Source organism: Bos taurus, chromosome 26, assembly GCF_002263795.3.
Source record: "Bos taurus isolate L1 Dominette 01449 registration number 42190680 breed Hereford chromosome 26, ARS-UCD2.0, whole genome shotgun sequence".
NCBI classification, from domain to species: Eukaryota; Metazoa; Chordata; class Mammalia; order Artiodactyla; family Bovidae; genus Bos; species Bos taurus.
The window spans coordinates 16,108,962-16,129,073 of record NC_037353.1 but is presented as its reverse complement, the minus strand read 5'-3'; the positions used below and the strand labels follow the sequence as shown (position 1 = coordinate 16,129,073).

General features: G+C 40.2%; 1 protein-coding gene across 1 annotated transcript in view; it reads right to left on the bottom strand.

Annotated features, from left to right (window-relative positions):
• Positions 1–11,688: 11,688 nt before the first annotated feature.
• Positions 11,689–20,112, bottom strand: part of CYP2C90 (cytochrome P450 family 2 subfamily C member 90) — a 41,338-nt gene continuing 32,914 nt past the window's right edge. Inside the window, 2 exon segments of the mRNA NM_001076051.1 lie at positions 11,689–12,229; positions 13,949–14,090. Of these exon segments, the coding sequence (NP_001069519.1) occupies positions 12,048–12,229; positions 13,949–14,090 (324 nt within the window). The 3' untranslated portion in view covers positions 11,689–12,047.

Sequence of the window (20,112 nt, the reverse complement as noted above, 5' to 3'; positions counted from 1 at the left end):
ATTCATTTTGCTTGCTTCATAATCTCTTCCATTCCACATTATTTTTCAGTGTCCACTTTTCATCACTGATCATAATTTGTTTTAAAAATGAATGTTTTTATTACGTTTAAGTAGAGAGTTGCATGTGGAAATACGGTCAAGGTTTTTTTCCCATACCTTATGTGGAACCAAATCATCTATGTGATTAACATAACCAAACTGGTGCAAATGATTTTCAATGCTTAACTTGGATATTTTTAGTATGTTGTCTGTCTTCCACCTGGATTGTTCTCAATAATTGATCACTATCAACTTCAGTTGATCTACCTTATCAGGAATTATCATCCAGCAAGAAATCTCCAACATGAAAATTTGCAAACCATTTTTCACATGTTCGATCCATTATAGCACCTTCTCCAAACATTACACAAACCCTTTTTGTGCTTCAGTTACGTTTTTACCTTTCTTGAAATAATAAAGCATCACATGGCAAAAAAGTTGCATTTTCTTCCATCTTCAATATTCAAATAGCTACACAAAAATTCACTTTCTGCCATTAGCATGGTATCATCTGCATATATGAGGTTGTTATTTCTCCTGGCAATCTTGATTCCAGATTGTGATTCATCCAGCCTGGAATTCACACCAGGGAATCCCGAACTCTGCATAGAAGTTAAATAAGCAGGGTGACAATATACAGCTTTGTTGTACTCCTTTCCCAATTTTTAACAGTATGTGTTCCATTTCCGCTTCTAATCATTGCTTCTTGACCTGTATACAGGTCTCTGAGGAGATGAGTAAGGTGGTCTGGTATTACCATTTCTTTAAGAACTTTCCATAGTTTGTTGTGATCCACACAGTCAAAGGCTTTAGTGTAGTCAATAAAGAAGAAGTAGATGTTTTTCTGGAACTCCCTTCCTTCTCCATGATCCAAAAAATGTTGGCAATCTGATCTGTTTCAGATTGCCTTCCTCTACCTCTTCAAAACCCAACTTGTACATCTGGAAGTTCTCAGCTCACATACTGCTGAAGCCCAGCTTGAAGAATTTTGTGCATCACCTTGGTAGCATATGAAATTGTATGGAAGTCTGAACATTCTCTGGTATTGCCTTTCTTTGGGATTGGAATGAAAACTGACCTTTTCCAATCCTGTGCCCACTGCTGAGATTTCCAAATTTACTGATATACTGAGTGCAGCACTTTAACAGCAATCATCTTTAGGATTTTAAATAGCTTAGCTGGAATTCCCTTACCTCCATTAACTTTGTAGTAATGCTTCCTAAGGCCCACTTGACTTCACACTCCAGGATGTCTGGCTCTAGTTAGTGACCACACCATTGTGGTTATTCAGGTCATTAAGACCTTTTTTGTACAGTTCTTCTGTGTATTCTTGCTACCTCTTCTTAATCTCTTCTGCTTCTGTTAGGTCCTTACCATTTCTGTCCTTTATTGTACCCATCTTTGCATGAAATGTTCCCTTGTCATTCCAGTTTTCTTGAGGAGATCTTCTATTATTTTCCTCTCTTTCTTTGCATTGTTCATTCAAGAAAGCCTTTTTATTTCCCCTTGCTATTCTCTGGAACTCTGCATTTAGTTGGGTATATCTTTCCCTTTCTCCCTTGCCTTTCACTTCTTTTCTTTCCTCAGCTATTTTTAAAGCCTCCTCAAACAACCACTTTGCCTTCTTGCATTTCTTTTCCTTTGGTATGATTTTGGTCACTGTCTCTTGTACAAGGTTACAAACTTCCGTCCATAGTTATAATGTGCACTTAGTTTGTTAAGATCATAGATCTCATGTTATATCATTTTTTTACTACAAATTTTTGTAAAATGTTGGAACAAATGGTTAAGGTATGGAATTATGCCAGGCTTCATTAAGGAGCTTCTACACCAGGTTCCTTTTAAATTATAGAGATCTAAGTTTAAAACAACTTTTATTTTGGCTAGATAGATAAAGGGTAATTTTGAAAGCCTTGGGCATTTCTTTGTCAATATGTGATTCACAGTAAATCCAATTCAAGTCTTTCATTTAATATAGAATAAAGAATTTTAAAACAGAATAATTTGAAATATGAGCTGAAAATCAGAGTCCTTGTGATAACCATTGTACAAGTCATTACACCTAGTAGTGGGAAGTAAATAATTACTATACATTTGTTACCAAAATCCAGTAAAGAGGGGGCAATGTTTAGAAAACTGAAAGCAAAGCCAAATTTCATTCAGAGAACACCAGGTAGCAGTTACTGATAATCCTAAAGTCGAGTTAAACCAAACATTTTCCAACTTGGTATTTGTGTATTTTGCAGAATTATGATGCAGCAAGTATTTATTCAAAATTTATAAATAACTGTATATATAAATCAGTATACTAAGTATTAAGAAATAATGAAAGCTGATATTTTTAAATGGTACCATCTGCACAGAGAAATCAAAATTGATAAGAACTGTGCTAAGATATGCCTAAGAAAATAAAACCATAGACAGTATTACTCTTGGTCAGAACTACAGGCCTGGGCTCTCAGATGCATCTGTGATGCTTAATATATAAATATAGTTCAAATATATAATATACAAGTCACACGTTTCATGCTACATAAGAGCATGATGAGGTCATTCCAACCCTGTCCACTTAATAAATATTCCCTGCTGAAAGGCTCTGATATAGACAACCACATTTATGCTATGGTAAAACAATGTTATCTAATGCTTTCAGGAAGTAATTCAAAACCATTCCTTGTGACTTCTGACTTGAAAAGAAGTTCAGGATTACAATTAAATAACCAATATCCACACTGCATGCACAGTTATGGGAGTACACATATGACAAGCACAGATACACAAAACCTCCCTTGGCTTTCTCTTCTTCACACTTCCCCCCTCCACAGAAGGGCTGACAACCACAACCCATGTGAAAGATGTGGCCTCTCCTGAAATGTTTCCAAGGATATCAACAGAGAAGACAGCAGTCTGTTAAGGTCAGAGTTACAGAGCACAGAATCACCCACCGTTGGTTTTTCGCAGCTCCTCCACCAGGCAGCGCGCTTCCTCTTGAACGCGGTCCTCGACGCTCTACTCCCCCATCCTGAAATTCCGCAGCGTCACGAGGGAGAAGCGCCTGGTTTCCTTCCATCTCTTCCCGCTGCTGAAGAGGATTCCTGCCGGGAGGAGAAACAGAAACTAGGAGGGAGGCCCTAGGCAAGGAGGAGTGAGCTTACAGTTGGCAGCCTTTCAGGTAGACCAACATCTGCTGCCAGGTTCTTCAAATTCCTCTAATCTATCCTCTCCACCCCCAATGCCAATGCTGAACACACACACAAGTACAGCTACCATGGCCTTTACTAATTCTTTCAGGCAATGGGAGACTGCCTCTTCCAGAGAACTCTTCTCCCAAATCAGTTTCCTTCACTGCTTCATATCCATACAACACCACGGTGGGCTTCATGCCAAAATACACAGTGAACACAGGGCCACAGACTTCTGAGAGCTGGGAAAGGAGGTGCATGTAATAGCAAAATAGGTCACAACTTGATAAAATATAATACCTGACTCAGAATATATTATCATCACACTTTTACATTTCTATTCTTCCACAAACAGCCTAACATATTTCTGAATACATAAGTATTATAGTAATTGTTACAGTTTCCACTTAGATGGGACTCAAGTAACTGGTACACAGATTGTAATTAATCCACATATCAACACCATCAGCAGGTTTATTTGCCCCAACTTATAAATAAGGAAACTGAGGTTGAGGATTTCAATTCATTTCCAGAGTTCCATGGATATATATAGAAGATTCAAAATTGAAACCCGTCTTATCAATCTCTGATTCTTGAGCAATGTATCAACCCTCCAGGCCCACCTTTAAACCAACAGCCACCTGCCTGCTTCAGAAACACCACAGGGCAGTCATTAGAATTCTGAATCTGTAGCCCAAAGATGAATATTAGAAATCTGTATTTTAAAAAATAAGTGCAGATAACTCTAATGCCCAGCACAGTTTGAGATCCACTGGTATTAGTAAAACAGAAACAACAGAAGCATCATAGAGGCAGTGCCAGGACATGCAGCATCTCATGGAAGAACAACTTCTTCCAGACTGCAGCATTCACAGGGTACAGACACCAGCTTCCTCAAGAATGTAAATCAATGCTCTTGCCACCAACTGGGCCCTGACTGACAACTTTTTCTTTCATTCACTCATGCTGGCTCTGATTCCAAGCTAATTTCTTAACCTCAAGCACAATGCCCTTTTTCAGAAAAGTCCTATTTTTCTGGCCATCTGAAGGAAACACATAGCTTATATAGTATATGACTTCTGGAAGAAAATCTTAAATCACAAAACACTTCACTTACCATTTACCTTCTGTCCCAAATCATAGCAAATGGCTATGAAACAAAGAAGGGAAGCAATACTCCCAGCTTTTGACACTTTTATTTCAACCATACAAAGAGCTAAACATTTCTCTACTCACAAACTCTACTTTGTCCCTCTATTTATGACAATGACATACCTGAAAAGGCAAGAAAAGTAACAGTATTTACAGGGACTAATTTGCTACACAAGGACCTATTTTGACAATGTGCCCCCAGAAATATGTATTAGTATCATATGTGTGTGTTAGTCAGCTCAGTTCAGTCGCTCATTCATGTCCAACTCTTTGCGACCCCAAGGACTGCAGCACGCCAGGCTTCCCTGTCCATCAGCAACTCCCAGAGCTTGCTCAAACTCATATCCATCAAGTTGGTGATGCCATCCAACCCATTTCATCCTCTGTTATCCCCTTCTCCTTCTGCTTTCAATCTTTCCCAGCATCAGGGTCTTTTCCAGTGAGTCAGTTCTTCACATCAGGTGGCCAAAGTATTGGAGTTTCAGCTTCCAATGAATATTCAGGACTGATTTCCTTTAGGATTGACTGGCGTATCAGTCAGTCATGACCAACCCTTTGCGACCCCATGGACTATAGCCTGCCAAGCTCCTCAGTCCATGGAATTCTCCTGACAAGAATACTGGAATGGGTAGCCATTCCCTTCTTCAGGGGATCTTCCTGACCCAGGGATGGGATCGAACCCTGGTGTCCCACATTGTAAGCAGATTCTTTACTCTCTGAGCCACCGTGCGTGCATGCTAAGTTGCTTCAGTCGTGTCCAACTCTTTGTAACCCTATGGACTGTAGCCTCCTCTGTCCATGGGATCCTCCAGGCAAGAACACTGGGGTGGGTTGCGGTGCCTTCCTCCAGGGGATCTTCCCAACCAGGGATCAAACCTGAGTCTCTTAAGTCTCCTGAATTGACAGGCGGGTTCTTTACCACTAGCACCACCTGGGAAACCCCAGGGCAGCCCATTAGTGTCATAACTGGGCTTAATTTACTTACTGTTTGCTAGCCACTGGAGGAGCATAAAACCTACTTACATCGCTTAAGGATTTGCTGATGTCATTAACATCTAACTGTAGGGTATTTCCAAGAATTGGGAGAGGAGTAGGTCCGGGCAGGAGCTTCCCTTTCCCAGAGCTCTGTTTCCAGAGGGACAGGAGAAGCAGACAGGAGAAATAGAGCACCAGGACCACAGCCAGATCCATCGACACCTTCTCTTCTCATTCTGAAGATTGTGAGCCTGAAATGTAAAGCTTTTATAACAGTCTCTGCTAATTCAATTTGCACCTGTAAAGAGATCAATCAATTATACCCACTTTGTACTCTATATTCTGTGGGATTTAGCCACTCTGACAAAAACAAAAACAAACTGTTCTTTGGACTTGTTTTCTCTGTGTCCAATGATGACTCTAGAGATTCTGGTTTATTTGTACTGGGTTGGGGTCCAGGTATTGCTAATTAAAAAATTAAGTGGTTCTAACACACAACCAGGATTGAGAATTATTGACATAAATAGTTTGATGCCAAAAAAGGCTCAATACTCTGGACTGGAGTCAATGACCAGTTGGGAATTTATGATTTTGAGGAATATCAGTGTATTCTATGTTTTTTATATTTTAAAGAGTATCTTGTAATGTTATATCTAACACTATCTAATATACACATGTATCTAAAAATCTAATTTGTCCTTGAATATGCAAGATTTTAAAATATTTTAATGTACTATACTAACATTACAGCTGCCTATACATAAAACAGCTAATGATGACATAGTTAAGATAATTTAAAAATCAAAATGAAGTTAACTATAGTCCTGGCCACCAGAATGGAAATGGGTCGCCATAGTGGATATGGTTTCAGACATATTTCTGCATATCTGAGAATCTGAATTTTCAGAACTGTATCAAACTCAAGGATACCACTAGCCATTTTCAAAACAATATATGGGCAGTGTCTGCTTAATGGGCAGTATTTCTTTCTGGAGTGATAAAAATATCTTGGAATTAGATAATGCACAATGTTGTGAATACACTAACACTGTCTAAATGGTGTTCTAAATGGGTAAAGTGTCACCTTTTAAAAAAAGAAAATAGTATATGCTAGCTGCCGCCTTGGAGAAGGCAATGGCACCCCAGTCCAGTACTCTTGCCTGGAAAATCCCATGGACGGAGGAGCCTGGAAGGCTACAGTCCATGGGGTCGCTGAGGGTCAGACGCAACTGAGTGACTTCAATTTCACTTTTCACTTTCATGCATTGGAGAAAGAAATGGCAACCCACTCCAGCGTTCTTGCCTGGAGAATCCCAGGGACGGGGGAGCCTGGTGGGCTGCGGTCTATGGGGTCGCACAGAGTTGGACACAACTGAAGCGACTTAGCAGCAGCAGCAGCAGCTGCCGCCTTGTAGTTTCAAGTACCCACACACTCCATTCTGTAATCATTTTGAACCTCAACCTACCCTTGCTTAACCATTAATCCATGCAGCTCCAATCCCAGTTCTTGACAAATAATTTATGTAACCTTGTGTTTTTTACGTTGTTAAGCGTCCCCTACCTCGTAGTCCACTACGTAGTCCAGTAGAACACAATTCAAGATCTTCTTCAATTTGTGTCTCCTAGGCTACAGTCCTAATAAACCTCAATTAAACACGTGTTTATTTCAACCAGGTCTCCATTCTTGGAATTTCTGGTTAACATTAACATAATTCAAACAATTTGAATGGCCAAACAGAAATAAAGTAATTAGCTAAGCAAATTTACATGCCTTTTACCTTGATATTTTCCCCTGCCCACAAAAAAAAAAAGAAAGAAAGAAAAGAAATATACTGGAAATAGGGTTTATTATTTTGTATTTTTTCAAATGGGGGAAAGAGAGATTCTGGGAGAACAAGAAGCCTGTCCTGTGTCACGATGCTCATAATTAATAAAACTAAGATTTAATTTAAGTTCTTCTGATGTCCATCAGTTATAATGCACTCACACCATAGTTGCCTCAAGAACAAATTTAGCAGGACAGCTAAAACCCTGTGGATACAAATAGTCAATAAGCAGTTTATAGTAAGGAACAGAAGAGAGTTTTATTCAAGCAAACTTGAGGTCTATACCACAGAGACAGCCTCTTAATAGCTCTGAAAAATAGCTCTAGAGAAGCATGGTTTTCAGTACAGTTTTACAACTTATCAAAAAAAAAAATACACATCAAACATGACATGGGAACATTCCTTCAAAGTTTCAAAAGAGACAGATCAGCACTTGCTCAGAGAGTTAGTATGACTTTGGCATCTGGGAAGAGAGCCTTAACTTTGATGACATTTGAAGGGAGGCATTGTATCCCTATCTTCAAAGTGGACATTCTTTACATCTGGATAATGCACTCTTTGAGAGTTAAAGCAGATATACAAGGTATGAAAACAGACCATAAGACAGGCTGTTCTAGTTATCATAAAGTTCATGTCAAATCATGTATAAGCCAGAATGACTTCCCATACCTGAATATGTGAAAGTTTCTTCCACTATCCCCATATACATTACTCTGAATATATACCCCACTGACCACAAAATAACATTAAACAGATGTCTCCTACTTGAGTCCAAGGAAAAAAGAGTCACAGATTCTCAAAACAAGAAATCAAAAATAGGTATTCTCCCCTTTCCATCATTGCAGAGGTAAAACTTACTCAAGTAACTGAGGGAAGAGCCAATCTCAAGAATTTAGCAGGGAAAGCTTGAGAAACTATGACTCCAGCCTCCCAGCTGCTTCCAGACACAATTGCTTCTGTTGCCTTTTGAAGTCTGTCTTTGTCAGAAGCAACAGAATGAAGTTTGCACAGTGCTAACCAAAATTTTAGAAAAGACCTTATTGAAATAAAAAGGTGTCCACTGAGGGTTTGTTAGGACTGTAGCCCAGAAGACACAGGCTCAAGAAGCACTTGAATTGAGTTGCACTGGACTACAAAACGGTGGAGACTTATAAAGGGGAAGATTGCAAGAGTACGGTTAGACACATGAGTTACTTATCAAGAATCATAATTGGATATGGCAATGGGTAAAAGTTTCTGCTACATAAACATTGGTTGGGCTCAGAAACAGTTGCACAATTACAAGGGAAGACCTTTAGAACATAAGGGTGCAGCTGGCAGGTGTTGCTATGAACAGGGCTGATCCTGTCCTTGGGTCTGGTACAGGTCAAAGGGATTTCAAGTTCTCAGAGGTGCAGAGACATGTTGGAGACCAGATCCGCAATTGCCTCCTGTTTTTGTATGCCTGAATTGTGATTGTGTTCAGTCACTAAGTCATGTCCAACTCTTTTGTGACCCCATGGACTGCAGCCCACCAGGCTCCTCTGTCCATGGGATTTCCTAGGCAAAAATATTGGAATGGGTTGCCATTTCCTCCTCCAGGGGGGTCTTCCTGACCCAGGGATTGAACCTGTGTCTCCTGCATTTCCTGCATTGGCAGGTGGATTCTTTACCACTAAGTCACCTGGGAATCCTGTGATTACTCCATTATAATTTCAATTTGTCATCAACAGCAAGGAAGGGAGATTTTACACAGAACAACACATATGGATTCAGTGGAGGATGGGAGGCAAGGACTTCATTAAACAGACCTACAGCGTGGAACCACTATAACATGCACACCAGAACAGGAGATGACAGTCGTCATGAAGATCTAAATACCACTGGAAAGGTAAACATCACTAGATCACAATGACGATGCTTTACAAACGTGTTCTACAACATACCATATTTGTTCAAAATTGATTAGTGAAGTTATCCCTAAACTCTTTTAGTAAGGCAAAACAAGTTTTTATTAAAAGCTAATACCTGGGAATTCCCTGGTAGCTCAGTCGATAAAGAATCTGCCTGCAGTGCAGGAGACCCAGGTTGGATCCCTGGGTCAGTAAGATCCCCTAGAGAAGGAAATGGCAACTCACTCCAGTAGTCTTGCCTGGGAAATCCCATGAACAGAGAAGCCTGGTGGGCTACAGTCCACGGGGTCTCAAAAGTCAAACATGACTTAGCGACTAAACCACCAAGAGCTAATTACAAAATGTTTTATTCCTCATGTTTACATGGATTCATATCTTATTTACATTAAACAGAGAATTTTCACACCATAATATCTCTTATGATTATCTCAATTACCTTTCCCAAAGGTAAAATTATTTCCAATTCATGGATGGGCCTTGGAGATTCAGTTCCTATGCTAAGGACACGGCACCCACAGGTGGTCGAGTTGAGACTGGAACCCACATCTCCAAGCAAACATTCAGTTCACCAGGGTCACCACACTTGCTGCATATGTACCATGATTCAATATTCTGTGACTCATCCTAGTCAATGAATTTTCAAATATGTCAATTGAGTTAATGCATACTGCACCAGCTGATTAAAGTGGGGGTCAGGAAAGTTTATTTTTGTAACCTATAAACTTGAATGAGTATGAGACATGGTGTACCTTTCAACCAGAAAAGAAGGAGAAGTAGTAACTTGTGCCTAACTTACAGAGGTCTAAACTCTACCTAATTTTGGATGAAATAAATTCAGTCAGTTTCTTTAGAGCAATTTTATTCCTTGAGAAATCAGTGTGCTTGCTCTGCTTAACATTCCTTCTGTTAAAGCCATTTCTTTTTATAGAGTAAAAGAGTCAAAGATAATTTAAAGGCTGAAAGTACTCTGAGATCAGTTAATCTAGCCTTTATTTTAATGAGCAATTAATGACAGTGGATAAAGTGTCCTCACCACATTCTTACAAGGCCTTCGGTTAGAATCTGTTTTTCAACTCCCAGTTCAATAACATCTTACATCAAATAGCATTCCTGTTGTCCAAATGATTAAGAGAGCATAAATATTAAGTCCTCTACTGTCACAGAGTTATGCAAACTTCAGGTTGGCTGGAGTTGTGGGTTAGGGGTTTTCTTTTTAAAGAATAGAATTTTAACAGCAGTTTTAGGTTCACAGTAAAACTAAGCAGAAAAGTATACAGTGGTCACACATACTCACACACACACAACCTGTCCCACCACCAGCAACCCACACCAGTGTGGTACACTTATTACTATTAATGATATAACACCAACACATGATAAATCAAAGTTCACAGATTATATTAGGGTTCACTCTTAATTTTGCACATTCTATGGATTTTGACAAATGTAGCATGAGCATGTATCCACCATTAAAGTATTACACAAAATGATTTCACCTGAAAGTTCTCTGTGCTCCATCTATCTGTCCCTCCTTCCCAAGCCCCTGGAAACCACTGATCTTGTATTGTCTCCATAATTTTCTAGAATGTTACAGAGTTAGAATTACACAATACGTAGTTGGAGAAGGAAATGGTAACCCACTCCAGTGTTCTTGCCTGGAGAATCCCAGGGACGGGGAAGCTTGGTGGGCTGCCGTCTATGGGGTCGCACAGAGTCGGACACAACTGAAGCGACGTAGCAGCAGCAGCATTCAAATTGGTTTCTTTCACTTAGTAATGTGCTTAGGGTTCTTTTCATGGCTTGCCACCTTTTTTTTTTAACAATGAATAATATTCCATTCAATTGATATATCATTCTTTATACTTCAACAACTGAAGGACATCTCAACTGCTCCCAAGTTTTGACATAAATTTATGAATAAAATAACTATAAAATTAATTTTATGAATAAACATGTTTTTATGAAAAAAGTAACTAAAAACATTAATGTGCAGGGTTTTGTGCAGATGTAAGTTCTCAACTCATTTGAGTAAATTCCAAGGAGTATGACTGCTGGATCATATGGTAAGTATATGTTTCATTTTTTAAGGAACTGCTAACTCTTCCAAAGTGGTTATGGCCACCACTGATGTTACATATAAAACAATGTGATGGAAAGTAGAAAAAAATAGAATCTGGTGACACCTTCTAGGGATTTTGTTCTTGCTCAGAGAGAAAAGAATAACACTTAGAGTACATGATTAGAAATAGAGAAACATAGGTTAATATTTGACTATAAGTTTGAAACACAAAGTAATGTGAACATTTCATATCTTCTTTTAGTGTTCACAGTAACATCAACCAGAGGAATGAATTCCAACCCTTATTATTCAGTCCTCCCAAATGCTGATTTTCTCACTATTTCCCTGCAGGCTGGACCTGCTCTTGGACACAATTTCTCTCATTTCCAAACCCAATCTTCAAGTAAGCCCAGGTGATACTCAGCAAAGAGTTTTCCTGCCCTCTTCCCCTTTGTCCCTCTCTGTGTTTATCATTATGAGCACAAGCACGGCCTCTTCAGACTCTTACTTTCATTCATTCCTTACCTGCATTACGTACAAAAGAAGGAAAGTCTGAGACTGGCTCAGCAAATACTGCTGCTTTTTATTTAGAACACCTGGAGAGCAAATGGCTGTGTGTTGGCTTATACCAACAATTCCACTCTGTTTTACAGTGATAACATGATACTAAGAAGTATTAGCATATGTGGTAGTCGATATAAGTGTTACAGAACATGAGGACAGCAAATACATTTGTGCAGTAAAACTCAGGAGACTTTCCTTTCATGAAAGTTGGATATTCACTGGATACTGAGAAAATTGTGGCAGTATGAGATGGGCGGTCAGAAAGAGTATCCCTGGTAGTAAGAAGGAGGTGAGTGATGGCCCAGATGAGAGTTAATTACAGACAACAGCACAGCAGCAGCCAATGGACTGCCCTTCATCACAGAGGAGTGAAGCAGAGCTGGTATGGGGGTGGCACATGGCCAAACCCACTAGAAACTGGGGTGGTGTCGAGGTCCTTTGGGTCAACCACAGATTTCAGGGTAAATTTCTGTAAAATGGTGGTCAAAAATAAAAACAGCTCCATGCGGGCCAGGCCTTCTCCCACACAACTTCGTTTTCCTGAAAATACACACAGAGGTGATTTGTTCCTTGAGCATTACATTTTGAATTGTCACAAAATATATGAATGATTGAACAGATAGAGGCCTGGAAAGATGTTTAGAGACAGATAAACAGAAAGAGAGACACAGTCGCTATTCAGCTAATATCTTCATGAGAATTTTTCATTCAGTAAATATTGATTGAACGTCAACTTTGTGTCAAGCACTTCATCGTGTATTCCCACATTTTAACTGCTCTTTTCCACTTCCAGTTTCTATCGGAAGCCCTGAGAGGAGGGAACTTGTATATATGTGCTTCCTTTCTACTTCTGGCACAAAATTCAGCTAAAGATGTTTTTCCTCCATGTGCTTTCAAAAGTACATGTCTAAATGTGTCAGTCTCCCACTTGATAACATTAAATGTCTCTCCCATCTGTTACGAGGTCCAAATGAGTTGAGCTGGCCCTTCATATTTTGTTCCCAGTATGATGTTCGATATCATTCTTTCCATTCTTCACACTCTCTACTCTCAGCTCTAGCCATATCCGCTCTTCATCAACCTCCAATACACCATGAAACCTCTAGTTTTGTCTCATGATGCTTCATTCGGTCAAGATGCATTTCTTTGACACTTCCTTCAGGACCTACGTCCCATGTCATTTCCTCTTTATGGTCTTTGCAATATTCACAGACAGTAGAATCTTGCCCTCTCTGAGTTTCCTCAATATCACATTCATTGTTTCAGTTGAAGCATGAATCACCTTGATCATAATTCTGGTTCTTCTGCTATGCTAAAATGTGTGATTTTGAAGGGAAGGCTCAGTCCTTAACATCTTGGTATATACAGAGCAAGACACAAAGCAGGCATCAAAAGCTGCCAAATACAAGGAGGTGAGGCTGTGGCCAGAGACTCAGCGCACACTGTAGTTGTGGAGACCCAGTTTCAAGATCTGTGATCAGCAGTGGAAGATGACCACAGTGCTCTGGAACCACTGCAGGGTATCCTGCCACATTTCCAAGAACTCGCTGACACTGCAGTTAGTCGGCAGGTTCTGACTTTCTCAATCTAAAAGAATGTCCTGCTCCTGTAAAATTGCCCTGCCTTCTCTTCTCACTTTGTTCCTGTGAGGCAGTTCAAATTCGCTTTTTTCTGTAAGAATGTTCCTTACTCCATTTTATGCCTCACTATGGTGTATGAGTGACCAGAAAACAGGGTTTCTCCTTCTGGTCTCATGAACAGCCTGTGCTTTCCTCTCTCACAACACTATTCAATGTTCTCTTTAGTAATTTGCTTCCCTAACTAGATTGTGAGCCCACTTTGGTGCCCATTCTGTACTTTTAACCCCAGAACTCAGCCTAGGGAGTGAAGGATATCACATGGAAAATACTCAAACTTATGGAATCATGGCAGGCAAGGAAAGTCTAAAAGTTTCACCTGCTAAGAGGAGCTCACAGGTAACTCAGTGCTACCTAAGATTATTACTGAATTATGCTAGAGGCATAATTCAATTAACTTGTTTTCTAGCTTTCTTACTTTGGAAGAACTGGGTCACCTCCCTGAAGTTCCAATATTGGGGATGTGTGGTGAGGGGAGGAAACACAAGGGCATTAAAAGTGGCGCTTGTGATCATGGACAAAAAGCATTTCTACCAGCCCCAGAGAGGGCATCATTAAGTTCCAACCAACTCCAGAAAGGTACCTTGTTCCCTAAGTACTTAAGGAAATTAACTTTTATTACCTGCTGAGAAAGCCATGAAGTAGTCACTCTTCTTAAAGTTGCCACTCTCATCCAGAAAGTGGGCAGGGTCAAATACCTTTGGGTTGGGGAATTCTTTCTCATCATGTAGCACAGAACTCAGTGATGTTACTACAGTCGTGCCCTGGAATGAAAGATGAAGATCAACTGAGTTATGAGACAGCAAAAGAGACACTGATGTATAGAACAGTCTTATGGACTCTGTTGGAGAGGGAGAGGGTGGGAAGATTTGGGAGAATGGCATTGAAACATGTATAATATCATGTATGAAACAAGTTGCCAGTCCAGTTTGATGCACGATACTGGATGCTTGGGGCTGGTGCACTGGGACGACCCAGAGGGATGGTATGGGGAGGGAGGAGGGAGGAGGGTTCAGGATGGGGAACACATGTATACCTGTGGCGGATTCATTTTGATATTCGGCAAAAGTAATACAATATTGTAAAGTTTAAAAATAAAATAAAATTAAAAAAAAAAAGAAATCATGGAGCAAAAGAAATGTTGCAAATCATTTAGTCCAGTCTTTGATCTATAGATGAGGAGCCCCAGGGCCAAAGAAGGGCAGTGGCAATTCCAGAGAGACAGACCAAGCAATAAACACGGATGGGTTTAAGATCAATGGCAGTGATGTTACTAAAGTAGCCTCCAATAGCATCTGAAGTACTGAGTACTTGGTTACTTGGTTTCTGAATCCCTTTTGCTTATCACAGTATTTAGACACTGCTGTTTGTTTTGCTCAATTTCATCATTTCGTTTTCATACATCTCATATGTGGATTATGTTTTAAAATGGAAGCCTCTGATCACTCTTGAAAAGTCAGATGTATTTAGAACCTGTTTATAGGGCTTTTCAAAAATAGAGGTCTGATACAATTAAAAATGACATCTGGCCAATCTATACAGATGGAAACAGGTTAGTGGTTGTCAGAGGCTGGAGGGAGGGAGGAATGGGCAATCACTGCTTAATGGATGGGTTGGGTTTCTTTTTGGAGTGATGAAAATGTTCTGAACTAGATAGCAGCTATGGTTGCACATTGTGGATGTACTAAATTTCACTGAATTGCTCACTTTAAAGTAGTTAAAATGGTAATTTTTACATTATAACATTTTCAGTTGAGTTCAGTCGCTCAGTCGTGTCTGACCCTTTGCGACCCCATGAACCGAAGCACGCCAGGCCTCCCTGTCCATCACCAACTCCCAGAGTCCACCCAAACCCATGTCCATTGAGTCGGTGATGCCACCCAACCATCTCATCCTCTGTCGTCCCCTTCTTCTCCTGCCCTCAATCTTTCCCAGCATCAGGGTCTTGTCCAATGAGTCAGTTCTTCGCATCAGGTGGCCAAAGTATTGGAGTTTCAGCTTCAACATCAGTCCTTCCAATGAACACCCAGGACTGATTTCCTTTAGGATGGACTGGCTGGATCTCCTTGCAGTCCAAGGGACTCTCAAGAGTCTTCCCCAACACCACAGTTCAAAATCATCAGTTCTTTAGCACTCAGCTTTCTTTATAGTCCAACTCTCACATCCATACATGACCACTGGAAAAACCATAGCCTTGACTAGACAGACCTTTGTTGGCAAAGTAATGTCTCTGCTTTTTAATATGCTGTATAGGTTGGTCATAACTTCCCTTCCAAGGATTTTACCACAATAAAAAAGAAAATCTTCCCAAGAGGAAAAAATGATTTCGTAGACAAGTACACTAACAACTACTGAGCATTTATCTTTGGGATGAAATCTGTTTCTCTTAATTTTAAAATGTGGAGAAACACATTAGGGATAAATTCTAGATTTAAAAAAAAACAGATGATAAAATTAGAAAAATTCTCATTTTTCAACAAAGCAGATAAAGATTATCAATTAATACTGAAACTGTTGGATGAATGTTTTAGGAAATAGTATACACTAAGTCTTAAAGTACATGCCATAGATTTTTAATTAATTGCCTATGAAAACAGACACTCATCAATAGAGAGATATGGAAGACTCCTCCTTAATACGTGATCATTTTAGCATTACCGATAATGGGATAAACTGACAATACATGTCTTCAGCCAAAATCCAATGCAGTGGGACATACACAACATCTCCTATGTAATTTTCTTGCCAAATACACAGAATTGGTATCTAATCTCAAGAAAACAATTACCAAAGCCAGACTGCCAAAGGTTTAACATGACAATTGTCTTAGACTCTTCAAAGTTGTCAATGTATTGAAATAAACATAGGAACAGGAACTGTTCTTGATAACAGAGGAGTAAAGGGACAGACAAATTAAATACTTGTTCCTTGACTGGACACTAGATGCCCCTTCAAGAGGAACTATACAAGATATATTAGGATAACTGAGAAAATGTAATTATAGTATATATACTAGATAAAATTATTATATAGATGATAATTCCTTTAGTGTGAATGCTTTTACTGTTATGCAGATAAAGTACTTGTTTAGAAGATATGCATATTGAAGTATTATTTAGGTTTAAGTGTGATAGATGCTAAATATGTAGTTAAAATGTAAATATATACACATTTTCATATATATTTCACATATTATATACATATATATATATCCACTGTGTGTTTAAATCCTATTTAAATTTAAGATTTTTTTTAATTTAAAGTTAGGAGTAATTCTACCCCTTAAGTTTATTGCATTTAAGGTTTATAATTTTATTTTTTAAATTATTGCCTTGTATAATCTCAAAACAAATACCACAAGGAAATGTTACCTTAAGTTTTAAAAGCAGGTATATTTTCAGCAAATGGTATTGGGACAAGTAGATATTCATAAAGAAAAAAGTGTGATCATTATTTCACACCATAAGTAAAAATAAACTTTAAATGGATCATAGACTTAAATATAAAAGCTAAAAGTATAAAACCTGAAAAAGAAAAGATGAGCATAAATATTTGATAACATGCTGGAAAATAAGTATGACACAAAAACACGGGTCATAAGGGAAATAACTGATAAATTGGACACCATCAAAATTTTAAACTTCCACTTTTTTCTAAAAAAAATTCTGCTCTTCAAAAACATTGTTAGAAACCAAAAAAAGAAAGAAAAAGACACATACTGGGAGTAAAATATTTGCAGCACTTAGACATGATAAAGGGATTGCATGCAAAATATATAAAGAACTGCGATAAGTAATAAGGCAAACAAGACTGCCAGGAGATCCAACCAGTCCATCCTAAAGGAAATCAGTCCTGAAATTCATCGGAAAGACTAATGCTGAAGCTGAAACTCCAATACTTTGGCCACCTGATGTGAAGAGCTGGCGTTGGGAAAGACCCTGATGCTGGGAAAGACTGAAGGCGGGAGGAGAAGGGGATGACAGAGGATGAGATGGTTGGATGGCATCACCAACTCAATGGACATGGGTATGGGTGGACTCCCAGAGTTTCCAATGGACAGGGAAGCCTGGCGTGCTGCAGTCCATGGGGTCACACAGAGTTGGACACGACTCAGCCACTGAACTGAAGGCAACTGCTGCTAAGTCACTCCAGTCGTGTCCGACTCTGTGTGACCCCACCAGGCTCCACCGTCCCTGGGATTCTCCAGGCAAGAACACTGGAGTGGGTTGCCATTTCCTTCTCCAATGCATGAAAGTGAAAAGTGAAAGTGAAGTCACTCAATCGTGTCTGACCCTCAGCGACCCCATGTTACTGCATCCCTCCAGGCTCCTCCGTCCATGGGATTTTCCGGGCAAGAGTACTGGAGTCGACAAACAATCCAATAAAAAATAGAACTATAACTTGAGCAAACACTATCAATCAACATATATGAATGGCCAATCAACATATGAAAAAAAAAAAATCACTATTGGCCAAAAAAACAAAAGTAAAACAAAATGTTATATCACTGTATTACAGTGTCTAAAATTTAGAGGGCGCATCAGCAAGTGTTAGGGCACGGAAGTCAGGGGCCACGCAGACCGTGCACCAAGGTCCCTTCCTTTTAGTGCCAGCGGCCGGTACTTGCCCGCGACCCAGCCACTTAGCCACGCACCACGCAAGCCATAAACAACAACAACAAAACAGTGTGGGAATGAGCCTTTGCTTAGTCTCCGACCTCATCCCTCCTCATCCCAAGTGCAGCCTTTCCGTGCCCAGGCCCTGAGCCCTGCGGGATGCACAACTGCACCACTGGCTAGGGTTCTGTGAGCGCCGCCAGCCTGTTGCACCAGGCTAGGGGACGAGAAAATCGAGTTCTCCACCTGGTCCAGGCAGCGCCACCCCACGTGCCTTGAGCCCTCGGAGAGGAGACTCTTGCCACAGGTTGGACCATGTCGCACAGCACCGCGCGGCCAACAACCCCAAGGAGCTCCCTGTGCAGGAAAGAAGTGCTTTGGAGAGCGCACCGTGTCAGCCGTGAGGGGGCTTCCACCCCTCGCCTGTCACTCTCCTCGCGGGGACTACAGGTACCAACAAGAGGAAGGCCGTGCGGCTCCACGGTGCGGCGCCGAGGTCCCGACCTTTAACCTCTGCCTCCGCCCCACCTTCCTGTGGGGTCAGCCCTCTTTTGACGCAAGCCTACAAGGCCTGCTATGGAAAAGTGGGACCACTTTAGCATGCCAGACAATCAGTTCCACCAAAGTTTCTAACGATGCTTTAAATGTTTTTTTTGTTTGTTTGTTTAAAAATACTTACAGATCTGAACTCTCCCTTTCGCCCCTTTCCATTCTCAGGACAAGGGAAAGGTAAAGAGGCATTGAGATAATTGTTCAAAGCCCCCAAGGGCTGGCTTGGCCGGCCATGTTAGTGGACATATATACAGGTGTATATGTGGGGAGAGACATGTACTTGGTTTCATATTTTTGTAATTTTTTTTCCCTACTAATCGATGGCGATCTTGCCAAAATTCTCTTTCCCACCGCCACCCAAGAACAGCCCCTCAAAACCATTTTCAAAACATATTGCTTTGTTTGGGGTAGAAAGCAGGTGATCTGGCTGGAGGAATACTAATAAATACCACAAACAAAACAAACAGTCAGAAGCCATTAATACAAGATAATGAATTAATTAAAAAAAAAATTTAAGAACACTAACAAAGGCAAGTGGTGAAGGGTACCCCCAGCAACTGGAACTCTCATATATTGCTACTTGGAATGTAAAATGTCACAGCCATATTAGAAAACCGTTTGATGGGTTTTTAAAAATGAAGTTAAACATTTAAACAACACTCTCACCCTTCGCTATTACCTAAAAGAAATGAAAACTTAGGTCCACACAAAAACCTGTATGCAAATGTTAATAGTACCTTTATTCAAATGGCCCCAAATTGGAAACAACCCACATATTCATCAATCGGATAATGCATAGACAATTTGTGGTACTCCATATGATGGATTACTCATCAATAGAAAAGGAATAAACTAATATATGCAATAAAAGATGAATCTTAAACATTCTGCCACATAAAAAAGATAAAGGCATATATTGATTATAAGTTATTTCACTTACATCACATTCCATTATATTACACTCTTGAAAAGGCAAAACTGTAGGACTAAAAACAGATTAGTCGAGGAGGAGCCAAGATGGAGGAGTAGGACAGGGAGAACACTTTCTCCCCCACAAATTCATCAAAAGAACATTTAAACGCCAAGTAAATTCCACAAAACAACTTCTGAATGCCGGCAGAGGACATCAGGCACCCAGAAAAGCAATCCAAGTCTTCGGAAAGGAGGTAGGAAAAAATATAAAAGACAAAAAAAGAGACATAAGAGGGAGGGACAGAGTTCCGTCCCGGGAAGGGAGTCTTAAAAAGAGAGAAGTTTCCAAACACCAGGAAACCTTCTCACTGCCGAATCTGTGCCGAGCTTTGGAAGCACAGAGGGCAAAATAACAGGGAGGAAAAATAAATAAACAATTAAAACCCACAGATTGCGAGCCCTACGGTAACTCCCCCAGCGGAGAAGCAGCGCAGATGCCTGCACACGCCACTAGCAAGCGGGGGCTGGGCAGGGAGGCGTGGCGTGGGCTGCATCGCTGAGAGTAAGAATCTGGCCTGAATACCCAGAGCGCTATCTGAGCGAAATAATTTGGGCTAGCAAACCAGACTGTGGGATATCTACCACGCGAAAAGCCAGCCCTAACCTAAGACACCGCCAGGCCCGTGCACGGAACAAAGGACTGAAC